Source organism: Phyllobates terribilis, unplaced genomic scaffold, assembly GCF_046119375.1.
Source record: "Phyllobates terribilis strain yellow unplaced genomic scaffold, ASM4611937v1 Scaffold_2__4_contigs__length_985480577, whole genome shotgun sequence".
In the NCBI taxonomy this organism is placed as follows: domain Eukaryota; kingdom Metazoa; phylum Chordata; class Amphibia; order Anura; family Dendrobatidae; genus Phyllobates; species Phyllobates terribilis.
This window is the reverse complement of record NW_027362762.1, coordinates 426,948,058-426,975,556: the sequence shown is the minus strand read 5'-3', so window position 1 is coordinate 426,975,556 and position 27,499 is coordinate 426,948,058. Positions and strand designations below refer to the sequence as shown.

Sequence of the window (27,499 nt, the reverse complement as noted above, 5' to 3'; positions counted from 1 at the left end):
TCCTCAGAACTACTCCAGCTCCTTCAAATTAAATGGTTTCCTCTGGTGAACAGCAATCTAAGTTGAATAACAGATTCTCAATTGGATTAAGGTCTCGGGATTTGATTAGGCCACTAAACATTTACACGTTTACCCTTAAACCACTTGAGTGTTGCTTTATCAGTATGCTTTGGGTCATTGTCTTGTTGTAAGTTGAACCTCCGTCACAGTCTCAAATCACTGGCAGCCTGAAACAGGTTTTGCTCAAGAATGTCCCTGTATTTCGCACCATTCAACTTCCCTCGACTCTGAACATTTTCCCTGTCCCTGCTGCCGAAAAACATCCCCACAGTATGATGCTGCCACTGTTTCACTGTGGGGATGGTGTTCTGAGCTGTGTTGGTTTGGAGCTCGTTTGGTGGCCAAAAAGTTTAATTTTGGTCTCGTCTGACCACAGCACCTTCCTCCATATGTTTGGGGAGTCTCCCACATGTCTTTTGGCAAACTAAAAACAAATCTTACAAACACATTGTAAGTAAAGGCTTTTTTTTTACCCACTCCTCCATGAAGGCCACCTGTATGGAGTGTTCGGCTTATTGTGATCATATGGACCGATACTCCAGTCTTTGCTTCAGAACTCTGCAGATCCTTCAGGGTTACCTTTGGTCTCCGTGCTGCCTCTCTGATTAATTCCATCCTTAGCAGGGCTTAGAGTTTTGGTGGGTGGCCCTCTATTAGCAGGTTTGCTGTGGCACCATGTTATTTTAATGGATTTGATGATGCTCCAGGGAATCATCAGAGATTGTTTTTTTTTTTTTTTTTTTTTTAAACCCAACCCTGACTTTTACTTCTCAACAATCTTGGCCCTAACTTGTTTGGAGACCTCCTTGGTCTTGATGGTGTTTGGTTAGTAGTGCCTCTTGCTTAATGGTGTTGCAGCCTCTGTGGCCTTTCAAAAAAAGTGTGTATATACTGACAGATAAGCGACACAGATTGCAGACAGGTGGATTTCCTTTCACTAAGCAAGTGACTTTTGAAGGTAATAGCTTGCACCAAAAATGTTTAGGGGCTTCATCACAAAAGGGGTCAATACATATAAACATGCAAATTTTTAGTTATTTGATCACAAATTTAATTTATGACTATATTTTTTATCACTTCACCAACTTAAGATGCTTTAGTGCTGATGCATCACACACAAATCGGATTTCAAAAATATTTAAACACAGGTTGTAATGTAGCAAAATAGGTAAAAAGCCAAGGGGGTGAATACTTTCGCACGCCACCATATGTGGTGTAAATTAATTGGTTTTGATAGATTGCACTTCGGTTTTTGTAATAGGTAGATGAAATCCTTAATATCTATATTTCTTTGCATCTAAAATGAAAAAATAAAGCAGCTATGTGTATAGTCTTGACTATAAATATCCTACTATTTAGTGCTTACAGCATCTATGCAGACCAATGTGAATCACGATGATGAAGCTGCTGCTCCATTGCTACAGACAGCAACCATTGTCTAATATATGATGCTATAGTCACGTACTAATGCCTTCCTTGTTGCTAACCTAATCCAAAATACTGTGGGAAAATCTGTGGTCAAAGTATATATTAGTGTTATTCATACAATATTCATATGTTCTATATCCATGAAGAGACTTTCTACCTGCATTTTTCAAGTAATTTGCACAGCTATGTGAAAGTAATCAAGGAGGAGAAGTATTGGAAAGACAAGTAGAAGCATTAAAAGGGAACCTGTCACCAGAAAAAAATGTTATTAACCTGCAGATATGGGATTAATCTTCACATTACTTACCTGTCTGGTGCTTGCACTTAGCCAAACACTACTGGGAGAAAAATGAAATATATTCCCCTAGCAGTGTTCGGTGTCACTCACAAGGGTGGCGCCGGCCCAGGTTAAGTCACCGCTCTGAGTATACAGAGAGGCAGGTGTAACTGCGCCCCTGTCACTGACTGACACTGGTGACTAACCCGCACCGCCCCCGTGACTGAAACCGGAATGCTCACAGCAGCGTTTGGCTAAGTGCGGGCGCTGGGCAGGTTAATAATGCTATTAACCTTCAGAGTAACAGAGTTTTTTTCAGGCGACACGTTCCCTTTAAGACAAGCAATGGGGAGCAAGAAAGAATTCTTTGCACCCATCGGGCTCTGAACTTTCAGGCCCACCAGGGAGAATGTCAGAGAAAGCAAGTGTTGAAAATAAGTTTACAGACTAGCTTACTGCCATTAAAATGCAACGGTTATTGTTGATATACCTAGGCCTCATTTCCACCTGCAACCTCGGTTACCCCAATAGCCAAGCCAATAAATATTGTGCTTCCTAGTCAGGTTACTGTCATTTGGCATCTCAGACATATGAAAATGCTAGCTAATAAATTGAATGCACTGACCCAGTTTGTTCTGGACTTCGGGAGGCTTTCATCTGAGCAGTTCCGTTCCAGGACTGTTCTACAGTGTTCAGTAAACCTACAAGATGCAACAAATGGAAACTAAGAGCAAGTAAATTAAGATGCTGTGAAGGTATAGCAAACAATTTACACATACATATCTAACTATTAGCATTTTATTAAATAACCATCAATGGCCTTGTATTTATTCATTACATTACTGAACATCAGTGATGCCTATTTAGTCTGACCTACTTATTCCTCAACATTTTATATTTTCCACATTTTCAAACACCAATCAATAGTTATTATTTCCATCAGATGAACAAATGTGTTTGTGTAGAGAGTTACCCTATATAAACAGGAACAAACATTCTGAAGGTCTGAGAAAAAAACATTTCAAACTCATCCATTGTGAGCACACAAACTACTGTATGGTGGGTCCACATCAATATATGCAAAAGGTCACATTGATTGCTATAGCTGTAGTTTATTCAAAGAGACTGCACATTTTATAGCCTTAATGGATTTTTAAATACTGAGAGTGTAACTGCACTTTCGGGTGACTTTTCAGGACAGGTTGTCATGTGTACAGACATGAGGAATAATACAATTTCTGAACATTATATGACTTGTATCTTACATTTTTAGTTTTGTCCCTCTGGACTACAAGCCTCAGAATTTGTCTCTTATGCCTTTCTGCTTTTGTTTCTCTCCAGCTTCCCGTAATCCCCTCTCCATAGACTTTATTACAACAGATGTAATTTGATACCTCACTGACAACAGATCTATAGACAGATCGGAGCAGTTTGGCCGGGGTCACAGGAGGGATGATTCTCTCTTCCAAAAGAATTGGATAGTTAATGTAAATGACACTCAGCTCAAATTCTGATCAGAGTTTGAACCAAGAGTCAGTTTACTGTGATCCGATTCTCTGGCATGAGTGAATCATATCACAGGTGCGGAGAACACAAAGGGAAACTGTCACCAGAAACGCTATTAACCTGCAGACATGGGGTTAGTCTGCAGGTTAATAGCGTTATTAACCTGCCCGGCGCCTGCACTTAGCCAAATGCTGTCAGGAGAAAATTAACTTTATTCCCCCCGGCAGCGTTCGGCTTTGGGCTCAGTCACCGCTCTGTGTATGCAGAGTGGCAGTTGCAACCGCGCCCCCGCCCCTGACTGACAGCAGCCACTCTTTATACTCAAGAGTGGTGACTGTACCAGCGCTGGTGCCGCCCTCGTAACTGGAAGCTGAACGTACAGACACATCAGCGGCAAATAAAGTTACGGGTCTCAGAAAATAATGATACAAACGTAATTTATTTCGTACAAAATGCCCAATTTTATTTACCACAAATAAAAAAACAACAAATATATATATATATATATATATATATATATATATATAGATAGATAGATAGATAGATAGATAGATAGATAGATAGATAGATAGATAGAGAGAGAGAGAGAGAGAGAGAGAGAGAGAGAGAGAGAGAGATATATATATATATATATATATATATATATATATATATATATATATATATATACATATATACAGTACAGACCAAAAGTTTGGACACACCTTCTCATTTAAAGATTTTTCTGTATTTTCATGACTTTGAAAATTGAACATTCACACTGAAGGCATCAAAACTATGAATTAACACATGTGGAATTATATACTTAACAAAAAAGTGTGAAACAACTGAAAATATGTCTTATATTCTAGGTTCTTCAAAGTAGCCACCTTTTGCTTTGATGACTGCTTTGCACACTCTTGGCATTCTCTTAATGAGCTTGAAGACGTAGCAACCGGAAATGGTCTTCCGACAATCTTGAAGGAGTTCCCAGAGATGCTTAGCACTTGTTGGCCCTTTTGCCTTCACTCTGCGGTCCAGCTCACCCCAAACCATCTCGATTGGGTTCAGGTCTGGTGACTGTGGAGGCCAGGTCATCTGGCATAGCACCCCATCACTCTCCTTCTTGGTCAAATAGCCCTTACACAGCCTGGAGGTGTGTTTGGGGTCATTGACCTGTTGAAAAATAAATGATGGTCCAACTAAACGCAAACCGGATGGAATAGCATGCCGCTGCAAGATGCTGTGGTAGCCATGCTGGTTTAGTATGCCTTCAATTAAGAATAAATCCCCAACAATGTCACCAGCAAAGCACCCCCACACCATCACACCTCCTCCTCCATGCTTCACGGTGGGAACCAGGCATGTAGAGTCCATCCGTTCACCTTTTCTGCATCGCACAAAGACACGGTGGTTGGAACCGAAAATCTCAAATTTAGACTCATCAGACCAAAGCACAGATTTCCACTGGTCTAATGTCCATTCCTTGTGTTCTTTAGCCCAAACAAGTCTCTTCTGCTTGCTGCCCGTCCTTAGCAGTGGTTTCCTAGCAGCTATTTTACCATGAAAGCCTGGTGCACAAAGTCTCCTCTTATCAGTTGTTGTAGAGATGTGTCTGCTGCTAGAACTCTGTGTGGCATTGACCTGGTCTCTAATCTGAGCTGCTGTTAACCTGCGATTTCTGAGGCTGGTGACTCGGATAAACTTATCCTCAGAAGCAGAGGTGACAGTTTCTTTGTAGCGCTTGATGGTTTTTGCAACTGCACTTGGGGACACATTCAAAGTTTGCTCAATTTTTCGGACTGACTGACCTTCATTTCTTCAAGTAATGATGGCCACTCGTTTTTCTTTACTTAGCTGCTTTTTTCTTGCCAAAAAACAAATTCTAACAGTCTATTCAGTAGGACTATCAGCTGTGTATCCACCAGACTTCTGCACAACACAACTGATGGGCCCAACCCCATTTATAAGGCAAGAAGTCCAACTTATTAAACCTGACAGGGCACACCTGAGAAGTGATAACCATTTCCGGTGACTACCTCTTGAAGCTTATCAAGAAAATGCCAAGAGTGTGCAATGCAGTCATCAAAGCAATAGGTGGCTACTTTGAACAAGCTAGAATATAAGACATATTTTCAGTTGTTTCACACTTTTTTGCTAAGTATATAATTCCACATGTGTTAATTCGTAGTTTTGATGCCTTCAGTGTGAATGTACAATTTTCATAGTCATGAAAATACAGAAAAATCTTTAAATGAGAAGGTGTGTCCAAACTTTTGGTCTGTACTGTATATATATATATATATATATACATACATACATACATACACACACATACACGCACACACACACGTATACACACACATTATCCATCTATCCACATATATATATATGTAAAAACACACACACACACGCGTTTGGTATCACCTTAACTCTTATTGACCTGGACTACAATTTTGTCAGGCCATTTTTTCGTCACTTGACTGCAATTTGAATTTTTCATGTTTTCCAGTAAAATGAATCTGGTGATTGAAAACAAACTTATCTTGCAAAAAATCAACCTCTCATAGGGCTATGTCGGCAGATAAATAAAAACAAGTTATGGCTCTTGGATTGGAAGACGTAGGAGAAAAAAACCACAAGAAAAAAAATAGCTTTTTCATTAAGGTCAGTTTGCTGTGTTATATCTGTGCACACAGGATGTGAAGTCCAGAGTTCACAAAGTAGCAACACTTCACCTGAGGCAGGAGAGTCCCCTAGTCTTTTTGGCCAGTCACAACTGATGTCCCTTTACTTTCATTAGTATTTCCTAAACAAATAAAATAGTCTTCAATACAACTAAATGTCTCTAAGTATCTGAGAATAGTCAGATGAGACTGTCCACCTTTGAGAAAAATAAATATTTTTAACAAAATTTATATATTTGAAGTTAAAAATAAATTTTTGCAATTGGCATTCATTTAAAATAAAAAGTTGCAGTCAGTGATCAACATTGGAGAAATATAAAGTCAAAGTAGATGCAAGCTATGTAATCTAGCCCCACTCTGCCCTTTGTGAAGTCTGCCAAACACGCTGACACGATCCATGACAAAAGTACACCTTGGAGCATTTAGGGGTTAATGAAATACAATAAAAAAAATGTTTTTTAGGTCCAAATGCATTCACGTAAAAAATAATGCCTCTAAAAAGGTGGACATTCCCTTTAATAAGCAAAATAAGTTCTCTTTTCAATTCTACAATGGAATGCTTACATACATTGTCAGCCTAAGTGAGCAGTTCAATGTAGCCAGATGTTACTGATTTATTCAGCTTTTATCATGTTGAATTGTAAGAGTGCTGTGGCAACACTAAAAATAGAAAGTATAAATTAATAGGAGTAATGTTAATATTTGGCTGGAGTATATACCCACACCCCTGGCCTCTGGATTAGTGCAAAGGTGTTTACAGTAATGCAAGTCTTCCACTACCACCTAGCATCTACACTAGTGAAGAATTCCAGAGATGCTCAGGAATGCCCCCACCAATAATAATGAAAAAATGCAGTAAGATTATAATATTACTGAATTTATTACCTCTTTAGCCTTTTTTTTTGTCATGATGGAAGGTGACGCTGCTTCTGAGATTGAAAACTAGATGACCCTTTCATATGCTAAATTTAACTCTAGAAAACGCTAAGCTGTAATTTAACATCAACAAGATCTCTCCTTTCACAAGGTTGAGTTCCCTCTTTGATACAAATTTTGAGAAGGATGAAAATTTTCCATCTGTTAGGTTGACTTCACACATCTTTGTTTTACAATCTATATATGGACAGCAATGCCTTGACCACACAGATATACAATGCTGTTCTGTCGAGTCAAGAGAACTGTGGTCAATCTGGGAATTTTAATCCATACACAAACCGTGAAATACTAACAAATTAACCCCCATAAGGACGGAGCCAATTTTTGAAACTATTTTTTTTGCCAGTAAGTTAGAAGGGTTAAAAGTTGATCAGCGATTTCTCTTTCTTACAACAAAATTCACATATTCACATATATATATATATATATACTGACCAGCACATCCTAAATGTGAACAGGTGCAAGCTGCAGAAACTGCATAAGATATATAAAAAGAAAGCGCAGCAGCACTCCATTATGGCAAAGATACATAAAGACAATAAAACCATTTAATTTAAACTTTGTTATTACTCAATAAGCTTTACTTACAAAAAATGGAGGTTCTTAGCGCATAAATTGGCCAATTCATGTGTGCCCATCAACCGCTGCAAGGTGACCTCTCCCCATTTAACCAGCAGGTGATGTATATTCTATTCTACCAGCCCATTTAAATTGTAGGTGTTTTAGCCCAGAAGTGACATGTTCCGTCCAGAGTTATAGGCTTGTAGCCCAAGAGAGGCATGTAGGCAGACTAGTACCCATCAGATGGGAGGTCACCTTGCAGCGGTTGATGGGCACACATGAATTGGCCAATGTTTGCGCTAAGAACCTCCATTTTTTGTAAGTAAAGCTTATTGAGTAATAACGCAGTTTAAATTAAATGGTTTTATTGTCTTTATGTATCTTGGCCATAATGGAGTGCTGCTGCGCTTTATAATATATATATATTAATATATATATATATATATATATATATATATATATATATATATATATATATATATATATATATATATATATATATATATATATATATATATATATATATATATATATATATATATACACACTTATACACACACTTGAAACCAGAAGTTTACATACACCATTTTAAAAAGACACATATGCATGTTTTTCTCAATATCTGACATGAAATCAGAATAAACATTTCACATTTTAGGTCAGTAAGAATTACCATAATTTTTAACATTTGGAGAGAGGGAGAGAGAGGAATGTTTTAAGGCATTTTTATTACTTACTGCAAAGTCAAAAGTTTACATACACTAAGATTACTATGCCTTTAAACAATTCTGGACTGCCCATATGATGATGTCATGTGTTTGGAAGCTTCTGATAGGTTTATTGGCAACATCTGAGTTAAAGACACACCTGTGGATGTATTTTAATGCACACCTGAAACACACTGCTTCTGTGTGTAGCATCATGGGGAAAGTCTAAAGAAATCAGCCAAGAGATCAGGAAGAGAATTGTGGACTTGCACAAGTCTGGCTCATCCTTGGGTACAATTTCAAGATACCTGAAGGTGCCTCGTTCATCTGTACAAACAAGATGGGAATGGCCAGCCATCATATTGCTCAGGAAGGAGACGGGTTCTGTGTCCCAGAGATAAACGTGCTTTGGTCCGACATGTGCATATCAACCCAAGGACAAAAGCAAAAGACCTTGTAAAGATAGTGGTGGAAGCTGGTAAGATTGTATCAATATCCACAGTAAAACAAGTACTGTAGCAACATGGGCTTAAAGGCCACTCTGCCAGGAAGAAGCCATTACTCCAAAAGCAACATAAAAAAGCCAGATTAATGTCTGCACACAGGAACAAAGACCTTAATTTTTGGAGACATGTCCTGTGGTCTGATGAAACTAAAATTGAACTTTTTGGGCATAATGACCATTGTTACGTTTGGAGGAAAAAGGGAGAAGCTTGGAAGCCTAAGAACACCATCCCAAGTGTGAAACACGGGGGTGGCAGCATCATGTTGTGTGGTTGTTTTGCTGCAGGAGGGACCGGTGCACTTCACAAAATAGATGGCATCATGAGAAAAGAAGATTATGTGGCAATACTGAAGCAACATCTCAAGATCAGCCAAGAAGTTAATGCTTGAGCGGAAATGGGTCTTCCAAATGGACAATGACCCGAAGCATACTGCCAAAATGGTAACAAAGTGGCTTAAGGATAACAAAGTCAATGTTTTAGAGTGGCCATCAATCCTATTGAAAATGTATGGGAAAAGCTGAAAAGGCAGGTGTGAGCAAGGCGACCTTCACCTGGATCAGTTACACCAGTTTTGTCAGGAGGAATGGGCCCAAATTCAGACCAACTATTATGAGAAGCTTGTGGAAGGATATCCCAAACGACCAAAGTCATTCAGTTTAAGGGCAATGGTACCAAATACACTGCTCAAAAAAATAAAGGGAACACTTAAACAGAATATAACTCCAAGTAAATCAAACTTCTGTGAAATCAAACTCTCCACTTAGGAAGCAACACTGATTGACAATCAATTTCACATGCTGTTGTGCAAATTGAATAGACACTAGATGGAAATTATTGGCAATTATAAAGACACCCTCAATAAAGGAGTGGTTCTTCAGGTGGGAACCACAGACCACATCTCAGTACCAATGCTTTCAGGCTGATGTTTTGGTCACTTTTGAATGCTGGTTGTGCTTTCACACTCGTGGTAGCATGAGACGAGCTCTACAACCCACAGAAGTTGCTCAGGTAGTGCAGCTCATCCAGGATGGCACATCAATGCGAGCTGTGGCAAGAAGGTTTGCTGTGTGTGTCAGCGTAGTGTGCAGAGGCTGGAGGCTCTACCAGGAGACAGGCCAGTACACCAGGAGACATGGAGGGGCCGTAGGAGGGCAAGAACCCAGCAGCAGGACCGCTACCTCCGCCTTTGTGCAAGGAGGAACAGGAGGAGCACTGCCAGAGCCCTGCAAAATGACCTCCAGCAGGCCACAAATGTGCATGTGTCTGCACAAATGGTTAGAAACCGACTCCATGAGGGTGGTATGAGGGCCCGACGTCCACAGATAGGGGTTGTGCTCACAGCCCAACACCATGCAGGACGCTTTGCATTTGTCACAGAACACCAGGATCGGCAAAGTTGCCACTGGGGCCCTGTGCTCTTCACAGATGAAAGCAGGTTCACACTGAGCACATGTGACAGACGTGACACAGTCTGGAGACACCATGGAGAGCGATCTGCTGCCTGCAACATCCTTCAGCATGACCGGTTTAGCAGTGGGTCAGTAATGGGGTGGGGTGGCATTTCTTGGGAGGGCCGCACAGCCCTCCATGTACTCGCCAGAGGTAGCCTGACTGCCATTAGGTACCGAGATGAGATCCTCAGACCCCTTGTGAGACCATATGCTGGTGCGGTTGGCCCTGGGTTCCTCCTAATGCAGGACAATGCCAGACCTCATGTGGCTGGAGTGTCAGCAGTTCCTGCAAGATGAAGGCATTGAAGCTATGGGCTGGCCCGTCCGTTCCCCAGACCTGAATCCGATAGACATGATGTCCCAGATGTGCTCAAACTCCATCCACCAACGTCACGTTGCACCACAGGCTGTCCAGGAGTTGGCGGATGCTTTAGTCCAGGTCTGGGAGGAGATCCCACAGGAGACCATCCGCAACCTCATCAGGAGCATGCCCAGGCATTGTAGGGAGGTCATACAGGCACGTGGAGGCCACACACAATACTGACCCTCATTTTGACTTGTTTTAAGGACATTACATCAAAGTTGGATCAGTCTGTAGTGTGTTTTTCCACTTTAATTTTGAGGGTGACGCCAAATCCAGGCCTCCATTGGTTAATAAATTTTATTTCCATTGATGATTTTTGGGTGATTTTGTTGTCAGCACATTCAACTTTGTACAGAACAAAGTATTCAATGAGAATATTTCATTCATTCAGATCTAGGATGTGTTATTTGAGTGCTCCCTTTATTTTTTTGAGCAGTGTACTAATGAAATGTATGTAAACTTTTAACTTTGCAGTAAGTAATAAAAATGCCTTAAAACATTCTCTCTCTCTCATTATTCTGGCATTTGGCAAATATTAAAAGTTATGGTAATCCTAATTGACCTAAAATGGGAAAGTTTTATTCTGATTTCATGCCTGATATTGAGAAAAAACATGCATATGCATAATATAAATACATACACACACACACACACACACACACACACACACACACGTTGCATTAGCACAATTTTTTGAAACTTTTTTTTTCGGTAGGAAGTTATAAGGGCTAAAAGTTGACCAGCGATTTCTCATTTTTCCAACATATTTACAAAACCATTTTTCATGGACCACATGACATTTTAAGTGACTTTGAGGGATATATATGATAGAAAATACCCAAAAGTGACACCATCAAAAACTGCACTCCTCAAGGTGCTCAAAACCACATTCAAGAAGTTTATTAACCCTTCAAGTGCTAAACAGGAAAAAATTAACATTTAACTTTTTTTTCACAAATTTTTTTTTACTTCCGCCCCAAATTTTTTTTATTTTCGCAAGGGTAACAAGAGAAATTGCACAACAAATTTTGGGTTCCATTTTCCCCCGAGTACGCAAATACCCCATATGTGGGTGAAAACTACTGTTTGGGTGCATGGCAGGGCTTGGAAGTGAAGAAGCACCATATTAGAATTCAGATTTTCCTGGAATAGTTCACAGGTGACATGTCATATTGACAGAGCCCCTGAGGTGCCGAAACCCCCCCATAAGTGACCTAATTTTACAAACTACACCTCTCAATGAATTCATCTGGGGGTGCAGTGAGCATGTTGACACCACACGTGCCTCACAAAAATTTATACCATGGGGCGATGAAGAAAGAATAATTACATTTTTACAGCTAAAATGTTGTTTTAGCCCCAAATTTTTATAAGGGCTAATCGAAGAAATTGCAGAACAAACGGAGGTCCATTTTTTCCTAAGTGCACCAATACCCTACGTGTAATCGGGAACTACTTTTGAGGCATAATGGAAAGCTCAGAAGAGAAGGAGTGCCATATTTAGTGCAAGACTCATGGAGAGACTCGGGAGGGACAGAGCGCTATTTGCCTCCTGGAAAGCAGATTTTCCTAGAATAGTCTGCAGAATGCACAGCCCCCATGTGCTAGAAGAGCAGAATACTCCCTTCAAGTGACCCTATTTTGGAAATTATACCCTGCCAAACATGTGGATGCAAAATGTGGTTTCGGCAAACAGTGTGGCTCAGAAGGGAGAGGGGCATTTGGATTTGGGAGCACTGGATTTCTGAGGAGCCATTTTGCACGACGACCTCAGGTTACCACGGCAACGATCTGAAGGCAGAGGATTCCCATCGCTCTCCCGGCCTCCTAAAGGTTACTATTTCAGCATTTAGGGGGCTAACAGCTAGGGGCGGTGCTGGTACCACTCCTGGTTGTTAGTCTAGGAGCTCGGCCACTTGCAGCGTCAAGCTCCTGCTCTGATCGGGCAGGAGGTGCTGATATTCCATCACATCCTGCGCGATCAAAGCCCTCTGAGTGCGGTGACCGACAGCATGGGTCCCCGCATCGGCTCCCTTGCCGCTCAGCTGTTGGCACTGAACGGTCACTCTTACAAGTGGAAGGGCTACTGGGGCCCATCATCCCGTGTATGGGGGGAGCTGTGGGCCCATCATCCCGTGTATGGGGGGAGCTGTACATAGGGGGCTCAGTGGACATTTCTAACCGTTACACTTAAGTATTATTGTTATAGGGGAATTCAGAGTATTATGACCATTAAAGGTGCACAGGGGGAACTTGCTTTCTAAAAGCAAAATGTTGACACCGTCTTCTAGGGGACAATATTACCATCTAGAGCACACGTATAAACTCTGGACCAAGGGCCAAATCTGGTCCTCAGGGTGTTTATATTTGGCCCGTGATGCCGGCACCGCAGCTCCATTATACTGTATGGACAACTATGTGAGGCCATTATACTGTATGGAGGACTACAGTATGTTGGACCAATTATACTATATGTAGGACTATGTGGGCCCCTTTGTACTGTATGGAGAGCTATGTGGGGCTATTATACTGTATGGAGGACTATGTGGGACCCATTATACATATTAAGGTTGGCCCGCAACTTTGGCAACATTTTTTATTTTGGCCCTCTCTGTATTTGAATTTGACATCCCTGAGCTAGAGGAAACAAAGGAGGAATTTTACTTTGTAAGGCCACGGCCCCACTATCAGTATTTGGTCAGTAATTTTTCTCAGGGGTGGGAGACAAAACCAGGTGAGGAACAATTAGAGGAAAGGTATAATAGAAACAAGTCACCAATTCTGCATTTATCACCCACTCCTGGTTTTAGCTCCCACTCCTGAGAAAAAATACTGACAGAATACTGACCAAATACAGATAGTGGGGCCGTGGCCTAAGAGGAACAGTAGTGGCATTAATACTGCCTTCTGTGCTGAATGATGCAGCAGGAAACAACGCTGGAGGTCTAAGAATCAGAGCTCACTTCCTTCCAGTCTCTCCATGTCCATCTAGCTAGCTGGACCCATGTTGTAAATACTGAACAACAAGTACTGCGCTAATATCAGCCCTACCAGCATACCAAGATTCCACCCATTAGAAAAAAAAATCCCATTCTGCTCTTGTCTAAATTCAATCTGCTTATTTTCCATTTTTTGGGACTAAACAAGTGTACCTTTTTACTATGTCTGCAGGTTTATGTACTAAGCTGCTGTCACATAATTGATTGAAAATAAGGTATTCACCATGTGTATTTATGAATAATGCAATGGGACAGTCCTGTTTTCAAATTTAAAATGTCTTTACTGACACCTATAGGTAAGAAGTGAGAATAACCACCCTTTCAATGCAGCTTAACAAATTAGTGAAAATCCATGCCAAAAGTTAGTAGGGACTGATTTTGCCACCCAGTAGCAATTCCTATACTATATAACCAAAATTATTTAACCCCAATTGTAAATTAGGTTTATTTATTAACTTTTTGCTGTTTGCAATAAACCAATGAAACAATAACAATTTAAAATAGCTGAACACAACTAATATGACATGTGGTTTCTCCAAATTCTCCACAAAATGCCACTTTTACTAACTACTGCAGTCTCAGATTTAACCCCTTCATGACAAGCATCTTTAGTACTTTGCACTCCCATTGGCGGTTATGACCTGCTGCACAAAAGTAATGTATAGCCAGACACCAGCTTCTGGCAGAGTTCCTAGTTCACTTTTTAGGACACATACTTCTCTGCAAGAAAAAAGGATGAGTGCAATTGGATAAAAAATATATGTATATATCGGATTGCACGCTGACTAATGTAATTCTATGATTCCCTGCTCATCTGCGATTTTTTTCTCAGCTCGGAAAAATAAAAAAATAAAAAAAAAAAATCGCAGCTTGCTGTGAGTGGCCGTGAATATCAGACGGGACTTGCCAATGCAAGTCAATGGGTGCAAAAAAAAAAAATTGCACGTCACAAGGACCATGTGAATGCCGTCTGATTTTTACGCATCCATCTCATAGAAAACCCGATATTTCATCAGCCGCACACAGTAAATTCACAGCGTGAAGCAGAAGAATAGAATAGATATATAGGTACAAGAAAAAAAAATGGGTCCCCCAAATTTTTTTAACTAGCTGAGGGAAAGCAGACAGCTGAGGGCTGATGTTTATAAATTCACTGATCGAGGACCTTATGTCTCCACAAAGTTGGAGTCCACTAAATATTCAATTCACTGTCTTGGATGGACTCACTACATTAAAATATAACCTTTATTTAATTCTTATGATAAAATAATTTTGATTCACCGTACTATTGTGTACTCTTATCTGATCTGACCAATTACTTACCCATCCTTAGCTTTAATCCCTTATTTACAGTTCCCTTTCCACTTCAGACTACACTGTCTTATTGTCATTCAATGGCTGCTGTCAGAAGTATAGGACTACATTATCCTTCGTTTCCTGCATTTACTTTCCTATCTATAATCTACCTCAACGCGTTTCACCCAGCATTTTTCTGGGCACATCAGGAGGTTTACTTTATTAATATGCAAGATAAGTGTGCTGTCTTTTTATCACAAGCACAGGAGCTATATCTCCCGGCATTGATGCTAGCCACAACTGAGTGTTCACAAATTGCCTAATCCAGTACTGCTATATACTAAGATGGCTGTCACACATTGATATTTGCTGGATATTAGTTTTATTAGGTGTGATTGTTACAACAGGCTGCTTATAATACCGTGTCCAATTAGCAATAAAAGTGTATAGAGGTTTCAAGGTGTACAATATTCCAATTTGGAGGTAGTCCCCCGTTATTTAAACAGCAGCAAACTATAGGCTTCAAAGGGTTAAGTGCAATTACCATTAGCGTATTAGCGATGGAAGTAAGCATATAAATCTGACAACTCAGTGGAGCTATTGTAATACTGCTAATTCTAATAGTGACACCTCTATTATTGAATAGACATGGTTAGGTAAAATATAGTATTTTATTAGTATCTTGGTCTGACTAAGTAATTGGTCAGATCAGATAAGACTGCACAATAGTACGGTGGATCAAAATACTTTTATCACAACAATTAAATAAAGGTTATATTTTAATGTAGTAAGTTCACCCAAGTCAGTGGCTGATTTTTATAGCCTGGGAAGAGGGTAATACCCATGGAACTTCCCAGGCTATTAATATCAGCTCACAGCTGTATACTTAGCTTTTACTGGTTATTAAAATGGGGGGCCCCCCAAAAAAATGATGTAGGGTCTCCCCTATTTTAACAACCAGCAAAGGCTAGACAGACAGCTGCGGGATGATATCAATAGCCTAGGAAGGGGCCATGGATACTGTCACCCTCCTAGACAAAGAAAATCAGCTCTCAGCCGCCCCAGCAATGGCACATCCATAAGATGTGCCAATTCTGGTGCTTATCAACCCCAATACTATTACCCCACTTGCCAATGCACCAGGGCAAGAGGGAAGAGTGGATGCTGTCAGCTTTGTATTGGAAGCGGACATCAAGCCCAGGGGTTAGTAATGGAGAGGCATCTATGAGACTAACCCCATAGTCATATTGTAAATTAACACCTTTATTTGAAATGACACAGACTCCTTTATTGAAATAAACCCCCCCTCTTTTACCCATTTATTTTGGAAAAAGGGAAAATAGAAACAATATTCCTTACCTGTGACGAGAAGATAATCTATATGTCCCGCGACGTAAATACATCTCTGCTACATCTGGATACAACATAGCTTAACGGTGGCAAGATGCGACTGTTCAGCTATGCATCCAGGAGCCTCTGAGCATAATAGCGCATCACCAGTGCCTGGCGGTCACGTGAGAAAGGTGAGCGGAGTTAATAGCCAATGAACTCCGTTCACCTCACTGACATTAGCATGAGATAGTTCTCACGCTAGCGGTGACGTGAATAAAGTGAGCCGTGAGGTGAATGGAATTCATTGGCTATGAACTCCGCTCACCTTTCCACGTGACCGCGAGGCACTGATGCTGCGCTATTACGCGCAGCTCAGTGTCTCTGCTGGATGTCATGCTACCGTTCAGCAAGACCTCTAGAAGTGTCAGAGGTAAACTCGTCAAGAGATAAACTAATTATTTTCTAGCTGAACAGGTGACGAATATGGTGGTTTATTATTTCTTGGTCTTTTACAGGGGACATTGGCTCAAGTGGAATATCTTCTCGTCGGACAGGTGAGAAATATGGTTCTTTATTATTTTTCCTTAATAAATTTCCATAATAAATGGGTAAGTGAGGGACGGGGAGTGATCATTTTAATAAAAGAATCTGTGTCATTATTTCAAATACAGGACTTTAGTCTTGATGTTTTTTATTTACAATATGACTATAGGGTTAGTAATGGGGGCGTCTTATAGACGCCTCTTCATTACTAACCTCTGGGCTTGATGTCAGCTGCCAATACAAAACTGACATCAACTCCAATATTATTACTCCACTTGCCAATGCAACCCCAATACTACTACCCCATGTTCCAAAGCACCAAGGCAAATGGGAAGAACTGAGGCTAAGTGCCAGAATAGCTATGGAGCCTTCCTAGCCTATTAATATCAGCCCACAGCTGTCTGCCTAGCCTTTGCTGGTTATTAATTATAGGGGGTGTGGGACTCCGTAATTTTTTTTGGGGGGTTGTGGGGGATGGGGAGAGGGGGTGGATGGTTCTCCCATTTTAATAACCAGTAAAGGCTAAGTATACAACTGTGAGCTGATATTGATAGCCTGGGAAGCTCCATGTGTATTACCCCCTTTTCCAGGCTATAAACATCAGCCCCCAGCTGTCAGCTTTCCCTCAGCTGATTAATAAAAATTATGGGGGAACCCATGCCATTTTTTTCATAAATTTCTTACTTAAAGCACACCTGCCAGCAGGATTGTGCTTAGTAAACCACATACACTGTCAGGTGGGTGCTGTTACACTGAGTAAAATGATACCTTTGTTGATTATAAAAGAACCACTGGACGCATTTAATCTTTATTTTCATTTCTGAGATAATGAGATTCTCTTGCTGTATTTTTATGTCTGCCTTCGGACAGGTCACTGAGCCTTCAGTGATCTGCCTACTAGTTTAAATACTGCCTATGTAATTTGTGTTCCAAACCTGAAATTTTACATGCACCAAAATGGCCCCCGCCACCCGCGCAGTAGCATCTCTCTGTTGCCATGAGATGCTACTGCGCAAGCGCAGCCAGCGGTGCCATATTGTTGCAGGCAAATTTATTTTTCCTCCTGCAAAATGGCACCCGCGTGTGCACAGTAGCATCTATCGCTTGCCAATAGATGCTACTGCGCAAACGCCGCTAGCGGGGCCATTTTGCTGAAGGAAAAAGAAATTTGCCCGTAGCAATATGGCGAAGTCGGCCACGCTTGCGCAGTAGCATTTCTCGGTTGCCAAGAGATGCTACTGTGCATGTGCTGCACCATTTTGGTTTATGTAAATTTCAGGTTTGGCACACAAATTACACAGGCAGAATTTAAAATAGTAGGCAGATCACTGAATGTACAGTGACACAGTGCCTGCATTTATTATTCTTTCACGTCTATAGAGACCCCAAATGCATAAAAAGGGCCAGTCAATTTGCACAGAATAACTTGGCAGTGAATCGGATTTACCAGGAATTTCCATGCAATTTGGCAAATTAAAATTTTGTCAGATCCGCTCAACTCAACTGGCTTCACTACCTGTACGTGGCAGGAAAAGGAAGGAGAATCAATGATTGCTACCAGAATCCTCAGCAGTTTGTAAAAAACCCTTGAGTGACTGCAAAAGATTTGGTGGCAGCAGGCACTGAGGTTTCAGTTTGCACAGTAAGAAACGTTATATGCTGAAAGTCTCAGTGCCTGAAGACCAAAACAAACCTCTACTGATCCAAAAGCAGATGGATTGAATCAAGTATCAGCAAATCCTAGAGGAAACCATCATGCCTTCTGTACGAAAGCTGAAGTTTGGGCATCATTGGACCTTCCAACAGCGCAATGATTTTAAGGTCAATTTCACCCAAGGTTTCTATTCAGAAGTCCCGAAGATTCTGGAGCAGCCATTACAGTTGACTGACTTGAATCCAATAGAAAAATTATTTGTTGGGACTTGAATAAGGTGCTTGCAGTACACAAATCAGACCGGCTTCATATGCATGTCAATAATCCTTCTTATGATGTGCCAACTACTTGCTGCTGATGAGCACACTTACAAGGCACTGTTAAGCAGAATCATTACTACTTTTTTCAAGTTTCTGTATTCATTGAGTTCAAGCATACATTCTCCCAACTTAGCTCAGGATTGGGAACCTAAGGCTATGTTCACACATCATGTTTTTTTTGGCGTCAATTTTATGCAGCAAAACCGGAACTCTCAAGGGAGGTTTGTTCAGGATTTTTCTTGCAGTTTTGGTGATTTTTTTGTGCATTTTTTTTTCACTGTCTATTTTTATGCATGTACATAAAAGTTAAGTGAAAAAGAAACACATTCTATTTTGGCATAAAAAACGCTGCGTGTTTGGTGCGTTTTTACCACACATTACTTCCTATGGGTGAAAAAATGCTGAAAGAAGTGACATTGCTCTATCTTTCAAAAAACCATGCAAGGCACAAAATGCTGAACAAAAAAAAAAACATTATTTGTGAAAATCTCAGACTTTGCTGGTACTGCAAAAAGCAGCTGAAAAATTACATTAATAAATGCATCAAAAAACACAGAAAAAAACATGATGTGTGAACATGGCCTAATAATTATATTAAAACCTGTAAATAGAAAGATATAATTTATAGCAGGACTTCTGCTTTAAGACCTATATAAAGAATACACTTACCAGCCAAGTGATGCCGCGAGATATATTTGAGTCCTTCATCTAGCAGAATCACTGGCAATGAGATCTTCATAACTACCACCCACTGAGTGAAGTTCAGAGGAGTTACTTGAAAAATTAGCTTCAAATATAAAACAGAAACATTTGAAACTGTGACGAGACAGCGTAAAATATTAATTAGCCAGAAGATTAGATTTGTTAATCCAAGAGAAATACATTATTGTGTTCTATTAGAGATTGCTGGCTGTGTTTTATTAATGTTCTGCTTGCTGGTCAGTTTATATACACTAATTTAACTTGTAAAGTGTCCAGCATTCCACTTATCTCATTAGTATCTCAGGAGCCTCTAACCATTGTTCAAAAATAGTCTAGGCCAATTGTGTAAGTGTTGAAAGAAGATCCGGCACAGCCTTCACCACAGGGAATCTCACATGTAGACCCAGGTGATATGGTTGACCTGAGAAAGATACCTCCATTAATGCACACTAAGCTTTGGGTGGGGGTGAGAGCATTTCTGTCATTCAGGGGGCTGAGCCCAGAGAAGCAGAAGGGACATGTGTTTTTGTACCAGTCAGTCTTGGGGCAAAGAATCAAGGAGCATCTGAAAGACTACAAGGAGAAAGACATCCTTCAGGACCGCAAATGGATTGCATGGCATTACCCAAAGAGACACAGATTTGTATTCTACATGATTCTAGTCTAAGGGTAAGGCCCTGACTGGAAAGATTCGTATCAGCTCCACTGACCATCAGAGAGACATGGATACATTTTGGGGAGGCTAGGTTAGAATGAAGAAGTCACCTGGCCACATGGATATGTTGTTTGGGGTTGCCAGGAGGGACCCACCGGTCTCCTGCAACCCATGGAGACATTCAGAGAAGTCAGATTGGGACCCGCCGGTCATCTGGCTCCACGGAAACTCTTGGAGAGGCCAGGTTGGGACCCTTGGGTCTCCTGGCTTTGTACCTCGATGGACTGCTAGCTTCCTAAACTTGCCACTATGTTCTGTCAGGGCCTGCCAGAAGCAGGGGGCCACTGGTTGAGGTAGTCGGCCCTGGAAGTCTCCAAAGTCGCAGCTGTTCTATCCCAGACGGGTGGAGAAGGAAGGGTGAGACTGTATAATGTTCTACCATCTTGGGTATTTGCTGGGACTGTTCTGTGTGTTTATTGTCCGCTTTGTGGTTCAATAAAGTATTGCCACGCTGTTTAACCCTCACCCTGTGTTGTCTGAGTAGCGTTACGCCCACAGAAGACCCTGGGTCTTCACAGAAATATAATAGCAACGGCAAAATGGTGCACTGCAAATAAACAGCAGGCAATGTTCCAGAAGTGACTTCTATTAGCTTAACTTTACAAAAATCTACAGCAAAGTGTTTTACTATAAATTAAACATTTCTAATATATTTCTGCACTTACTGGCATCGGCTTCACGTACAGTATAAGGAAGTGTAGAGCCATGGACATTACTATGGCACAGAGAAGCCAGATGTTGAGCCAAGGAGGCATTCTTAATAATGACTGATTTTCAGACAAGCTGTAAATATGAAAAAGACATAACAAAATGTTTAAAAAAAAAAAAAACACAATACAAAAGTAAAAAATACAAAGAATTGCACATAAAACAAACAATAAGTAGGCTCCGGAAGCAGCCTAGGGTTGTAAAATACAAAGTATCATCCATTTGGTATAAAATTATTTACTTCACAAGCATGATGAAAGAACAAATGAGCTCCATTTTATTTTTTGAGTCATGCTAGTCCGTGGTCATTAAAGGGATAGTCTCAAAATGACAATTTTTTTTTTTTTTTTATAAAAACAAGAACTTCACACTCTACTTGCTATTAAAAATCGTGTCAGTTCTCTAGAATGCCCGTTTTCTAGGTTTCTGGTCACCACTGCCCTCTAGCACCAATGCACAGTGCTTACAAGCTGCTTTTTTTTTAAATTAATTTTTTTTATAGCTCTAAAGCTGTCCGGGATCACTACAGCACTTGATCTGGTAGCTTTAGTGGCACTGTGCTCCACCAATGCTGCAGAGGCAAAATGATCTCTACTTGTAGCACTGGAGTGGGCACAGTTTGGGCAGGTGCACAACCACGTCACTAGTCCAAACTGTCAATTTTCAGGAGGACAATACACTGTTCCCTGGCAAGCAGGGAGCCAGGATTCAGGGAAGCAGTGAGCTCCTGAATATGAGGGTCTAAGGGTTAATGTCCCTCCTTGTCAAGAGTACCAAGCTGGCATAAGATGACTTCTAGGCCATTCAATTCTCCACTGGGAAACTAAATATGCCAATAAGGTAGTCCCTTCAGAGAGGAAGAGGACTAGAACTCTAGTGATACCTATTGGAAGCAGGAATCCTAAAATTTACAGTCCATATCAACCCTTATCGAGGCTTGTTGCGTGACTTAGGATAAAAACAGGCACTCTATTGGAGACATGTTTCTCCTTCATGAGAAAACTATTTAAAACAAAAATATAATTTTTCACAAATTAAATGGTTATTCTGTGTTGAGCTGCTGAACAGCATTTAGAGATATACTTTATGGCAGCTACATGGGACATAGAAGCAATAAGCTGGTGATGATCATTGCCTTCTATGGGATAGTTTTGTAGACATGCTCTTTGATCTGACCAGGGGTCATTGTCTAGGGCAGGGGTCCTCAAACTTTTTAAACAGGGGGCCAGTTCACAGTCCCTCAGACCATTGGAGGGCCGGAATATAGTTTTTAAAAAAAACTATGAACAAATTCCTATGCACACTGCACGTATCTTATTTTGTAGTAAAAAAAAAACAATACAGGAACAAATAAAATATTTAAAATGAAGAACAAGTAAAGTTAAATCAACCGGTAATTCAATAGGTAGGTAACTGTCATTTTTCCTATATATAAGGCTAATGAAATAACAGGAAAGAAAAAATATGACATACTTTGAGGATGCTGCATTAAAAAAATAAAAACTGTAAACACACAAAGCTACAAAATAATGTTGGTATTGTGTTACATATCTCCTTATTGACTGCCAATTAACATCTGCTGCAAAAAGCCATAAAAAGCTTGATAAAAGGATGCAAAAAGCAAAGCGATTGTTCCTAAACACTGGAGAAAAAGCAATGGTGTATCAGGGCCAGTTTTCTGGAGTAATACGTTCCTTTTTAGTGGCTCTAATATTTGCCTCTTACGCTCTATATGTTTTGCTGCATTTTTTAAGTTATATCTCTAAGTCTTTTTTAACTCTTTATTTTCTCCTCGACACATTTATTTATCCAGAAGTTTTAGACAGATCCTGAAATGCGACTTTCACCAAATGTCACATTTTTTAGCGCAACTCACTACAGTTACCCCCTGCTGCAAGATTTCAATTTGAGTTTTCAATTTGGCACATATTGGTGACTTTTTAAAGAGTTGTGACTGTTGGTGCTACAAAAGTCACAAAATCTGGTTAAAAGACAAAAAGAAAGCATTTGTGATTTGGCACCAAACTCATGAACTACGTGCACTATTTTGAAGAATTTGGCGCAAACAATGTCAGCAAATACCAAAATACCACAAGGCAAAAAAATTTAAAAGAGATTTCAATAAATCGCAAACGATGAAGCGAGCCCTGTGTGTGAAGGCACTTTCAGAGATGTGGTTTTACAATACACAATAGTAGTAAATCACTAGCATATGCTACTCATGTTCTATTGCTACAAGTCCAACTGCGGTGATCCCTGCTGATTGCTTGAATTAAGTGCCAACAGTGCTAGGCAAGTGCTGTGCCAGTTCATCTCCCGTCAGCACCGCTGTGCTATCATCAGGCAGCCATATAGATGACCATTGACTATAAATGGAAAACCTGATCTGAACATTTGCCGCCAACTTCTCCACAAATTCCTATGAGTTCTAGCAGCAGGACACTTAGTGATTACCTTCTCATCAGGGGATCTTTTAAATGGAAAGAATTGGAAGGATGTCTACATTTATAGCCATCTGTGAATTATTTTGATATAAAACTAGTGTGCCAATAATAAAAAAAATATATACTAATAATAACAGTTATAACTTTGGCTTATACAGATCTTGTGAACATATACGGTGTATTATATATATATAATTATATATATATATATATATATATATATATATATATATATATATATATATATATATATATATATATATATATATATATATATATATATATATATATATATATATATATATATATTTTTTTTTATATATATACACACACCGCGATTTCCCATGTGTAATAGATAATTTAATTTTAAGTACTTCACGTCTTACTTAATTCCAATGTCGTCATAACTCTGTTAACATCAAGAATCACTTTAATGTCCTAATATGGTAACATGTAATGCATTGAAAGAAGTACAAAAATCTTTCCAATTTCAACAAGCGTAATATCGACTTGTTTGTGTTTCATGATAAGATCAAGTATTTGGAAATAATGTGCAATGTATCCTTACACCATTTATGGCATGGGAAATGCAGAACACTTACCTCATACAGAATTCTCATATTGTAAAATGCACATTTTCTATTACATTACAGTTTCTTAAAAACTCAATGCATAGTTTTCTTAAAACCCATTTATGTTTCTAGAATGTAATTTGGGTATAAACCCATCATCTAGTAATCTTACTATATAAAAATGTCTACATAAATAGCGATGATTTTTTTTTTTATACAAGCTTGTTACTAGAGTGCTGTAGCTGAACCTCAGCCTGGTTACTTTGAATGAGGGGATAATACGCACCCAGCAAACCCTATTGGACCCTAGCACTTATACCTGCTTTATCTTGATTTATATGTGTAGCATTAATACATGAATTCTTTTATTCAACAATGTGATAAATATTTTTTTTTCAGCTACATAATATTTAGGGTACGTGCCCATGATCAGGAATAACAGCGTTTTGGATACAGCGTATTTTTGCTGCGCTGAAAATGCTGCACTCTACATTACAAAGACAGGGGATGGGATTTATAGAAATCCCATGCCCACTGTGCTTCTATTTAACACTGTGTAAACTCACCTGCATTGCGGGTTTACGAGCCGCAGCATGTTAATTTGTACATAGTTTCCCCCATAGCCAGTCATTAGATGCAGTAAATCCACTTAGTTCCCTAAACAAATGCGGATATAAGTGTATGATTAGAACACAGAGTTTTGGATGCAGCGAAAATCCGCAGGGTCCAAAACGCTGCCATTTCTGATCGTGGGCACATAGAATTCTTGCTACATATACTCTCTAAGGCTATTTTTTATATGATATAATAAATATGTAATGTACTATGTATTGGTTATTTTCTTTATATAATATTTATATTGTGAAACCCCATAATTTCATAAATTAACCCCTTCACTATCCAGTGATTTTCCGCTTTTTCTTCCCTTGTTCCAACAGCCATAGCTTTCTTATTTTTCTGGCCACATAGCTGTAGGAGAGCTTGTTTTTTTGTGAGACAAGTTGTACTTTTGAACGCCACCATTAATTTTATCATATAGTGTACTGGAAAACAAGAAAAAATTCTATGTGCGTTTTTATTCACCAGGTTCACTACATGGTAAAACTGACCTGGCAATAGGATTCCCCAGGTCAGTGCAAGTACGCAGATACCAAATATGTATAAATTTTTTTATTTAGGTGGTGGAAAAAAAAAAAAATATCGGAATTTTTTTTTTTTTACAAAAGATTTTGTCGCCATTTTGAGGAATTATTTTTTGCACCCTGAACTGACATTTTTAATGATACCTTTTAGGTTTCCGGTGTTTTGATCGCCTCTTATTGAATTTTATTGCACTGTTGCGGCAGCCAAAAAAAAGAAAAATGTAATTCTGGAGTTTTGATATTTTTCTCGATCTGATTAACTTACATTATATTTTGAGAGAGCGGACATTCCTCATTGCAGTGATACCAAATGTGTATTTTTTAATTATTTGAAAAAGGGGGGCGATTTGAGTTTTCGTTTTTATTTTTTCCACATTTTTAAAACTTTTTTTTTTTTTTTTTTACTGGCCTCAATAGTCCCCTTAGGAGACTTGAAGCTGTGATCGTCCGATCACCTGTGCTATACATAACAGTGCTTAAGGTTAAATCAGCCATCAAGTGTGGGGAAAGATGTGGGCTCTGCGTGTGAGCCCACATCAAAGGCAGGGACACTACCTCTGACGTACATGTAAGTCAAAGGTAGTGAAGATGGTAAAGGGGTTTGAGAACCTTGTATAGTCTGTGCCTCGTATAGCAGCTCAGTCCCATTCACCTGAAATGAACTGACCCACAGAGTGCTGCTGTACCAAGAAGAGCCACAACAAAATATAAGGAGCTGTGCCTGGTAAGCTCTGTGAAGCTTTCAGTAAATGGATTGGTAGGGGTGCCAGGAATGTAAGACCTAAAGATAAAACATCAACACTAAAGATCTGGAAAGCCCTATAATGGATGCTGCTGATTGTAGAATTATACACCTACTGTCCACAGCTAAGCAACAGAGAATGTGATTTATCAATGCTATGACTGAAGCTCTAGCCGTTAGGTAGCATTCACACATCCATTATATACGGTCATGTGATGTCCACTTTTTGAAATGGTCCGCACCATAGTGGATGATAAATAATCAGATGCAACTGAAGCCCAAAACAGACCAAACAGATTTGAGAAAAATGGTCAGTTTTACAGCTATATAAATAGAAATGGATATGTGAATGTAGGCTATTACATATACTGTGTGCACAATTATTAGGCAAGTGAGTTTTTTGACCAGATCATCATTTATTCTGCATATTTTTCAACTCCAAGCTGTAAACACGTGAATGCTTATTGGATGAAGCAGATCAGGTGATGTGTATTGAGGGAGGATGAGGCCTAAGGATATGAATACTTTTTATCAAGGTGTGCAGAATTATTATGCTATGCTCCCGCGATCAGTATTTGGTGAGTTTTGACGTTGCAGAATTTCCGCACCTATTATGTAAGTTGGGTTACTTGTGTTTTCTCATTGTGTTTTTGTGTGTATTTTTTAACATTAATTTTTTATTGCGTTTTTGACGCTGCATTTTTTGTCTGGTTGGTGTGTCATGCTTTAAACAAAATATAATACCTAAAAGGCCAAAAAACAGGTGTTAGGTCATAACCCCTTCTGATGAAGCCGCTTGATGTGAAACGTGCGTCAAGAGGCACTAGATGAGACACTGTCATGGTGGGTCTGTATTTCAGGGTTCTGGATGCCATTACTGGGTTGTAAGTGAACCATTTAGGAAAAAATAAAGATCCATGTATTTTGTTTGAGAGCACAAAGCACTTTCTCCTGAGCCATACTATATATTATGAACTATGGATGTAATTTGTTTTCTATATAGTGACCTAGTATAACATTAAGAACATTTATTCCCTTATCCCTGTGATTTTGGATTTGGAACTTAGACAGTGTTTTAACTCTACCTTAGGCACAAATAACTCATAGTATTATTGACTCCACCACCATGGATGATGCCCAAATTTTTCTGTGGTGAATTGATCTCTTCATTTGCGCATTTGTGTTCATTACAAACTATTCTGTGGATACTTTTCAAAACATAGTAGAGATCGGTCACCGCAGAAGTAATTCTCTACTATTTGATATAACTATATGAAAATGATCTACCTTATAGGCATTGACTTATTGTATACACATCATCATATGAGGATGTATTTATAGTTGGACGTTGTCTATGGAGTGTCATTTATCATCCAGCTTTCGGTTCTTTTTGTCTTTCACAAACCCCGCCTACTTGTCTTTTATAAGGTTTTAATGATCTTTGTCTGTTAGTACTAAATAAAGATATTTGTCTTTTCTGTGAAATCTGTTTGGGGGTCTCTCTTTTTGGATTGATGCTTTAAATAAAGCCGCTTTGTTTTTGAAACTTCATGGTACTGACATCATTAGGTGCAGATTGTATGCGTTTTTGATGCATTTCCGCAGAGGAAACTCTCTAAAAACACATGTGCTTTTTTACATACAGATTTTACACATCTATTGCAAGTCTATGGGGAAATTCCAAAAACAGAGAACTCCGTGTACCCGCAAGACAAATTAACATGCTGTGGACTGGAAAAACGCACCGCAGGTCAGTTTATGCAGCATAAATAAATAAGAAGCACAGTGGGCATGAGATTTCTATAAATCCTACCCACTTTGCTGGTTCTGTAAGATGTTGCCTTTTTGCCACATATTACATGGGAGAA

At 39.5% G+C, this 27,499-nt stretch overlaps 1 protein-coding gene across 1 annotated transcript in view; it reads right to left on the bottom strand.

Moving 5' to 3' along the window:
- The window catches only part of ATP2A3 (ATPase sarcoplasmic/endoplasmic reticulum Ca2+ transporting 3), a 221,326-nt gene that overhangs the window by 15,012 nt on the left and 178,815 nt on the right, over positions 1–27,499 (bottom strand). The window contains exons 19-21 of the mRNA XM_073665195.1: positions 20,689–20,806; positions 19,276–19,393; positions 2,391–2,466 (exon numbers count right to left, since the gene is read on the bottom strand). Of these exons, the coding sequence (XP_073521296.1) occupies positions 2,391–2,466; positions 19,276–19,393; positions 20,689–20,806 (312 nt within the window). The remainder of the gene's footprint in view (positions 1–2,390; positions 2,467–19,275; positions 19,394–20,688; positions 20,807–27,499) is intronic.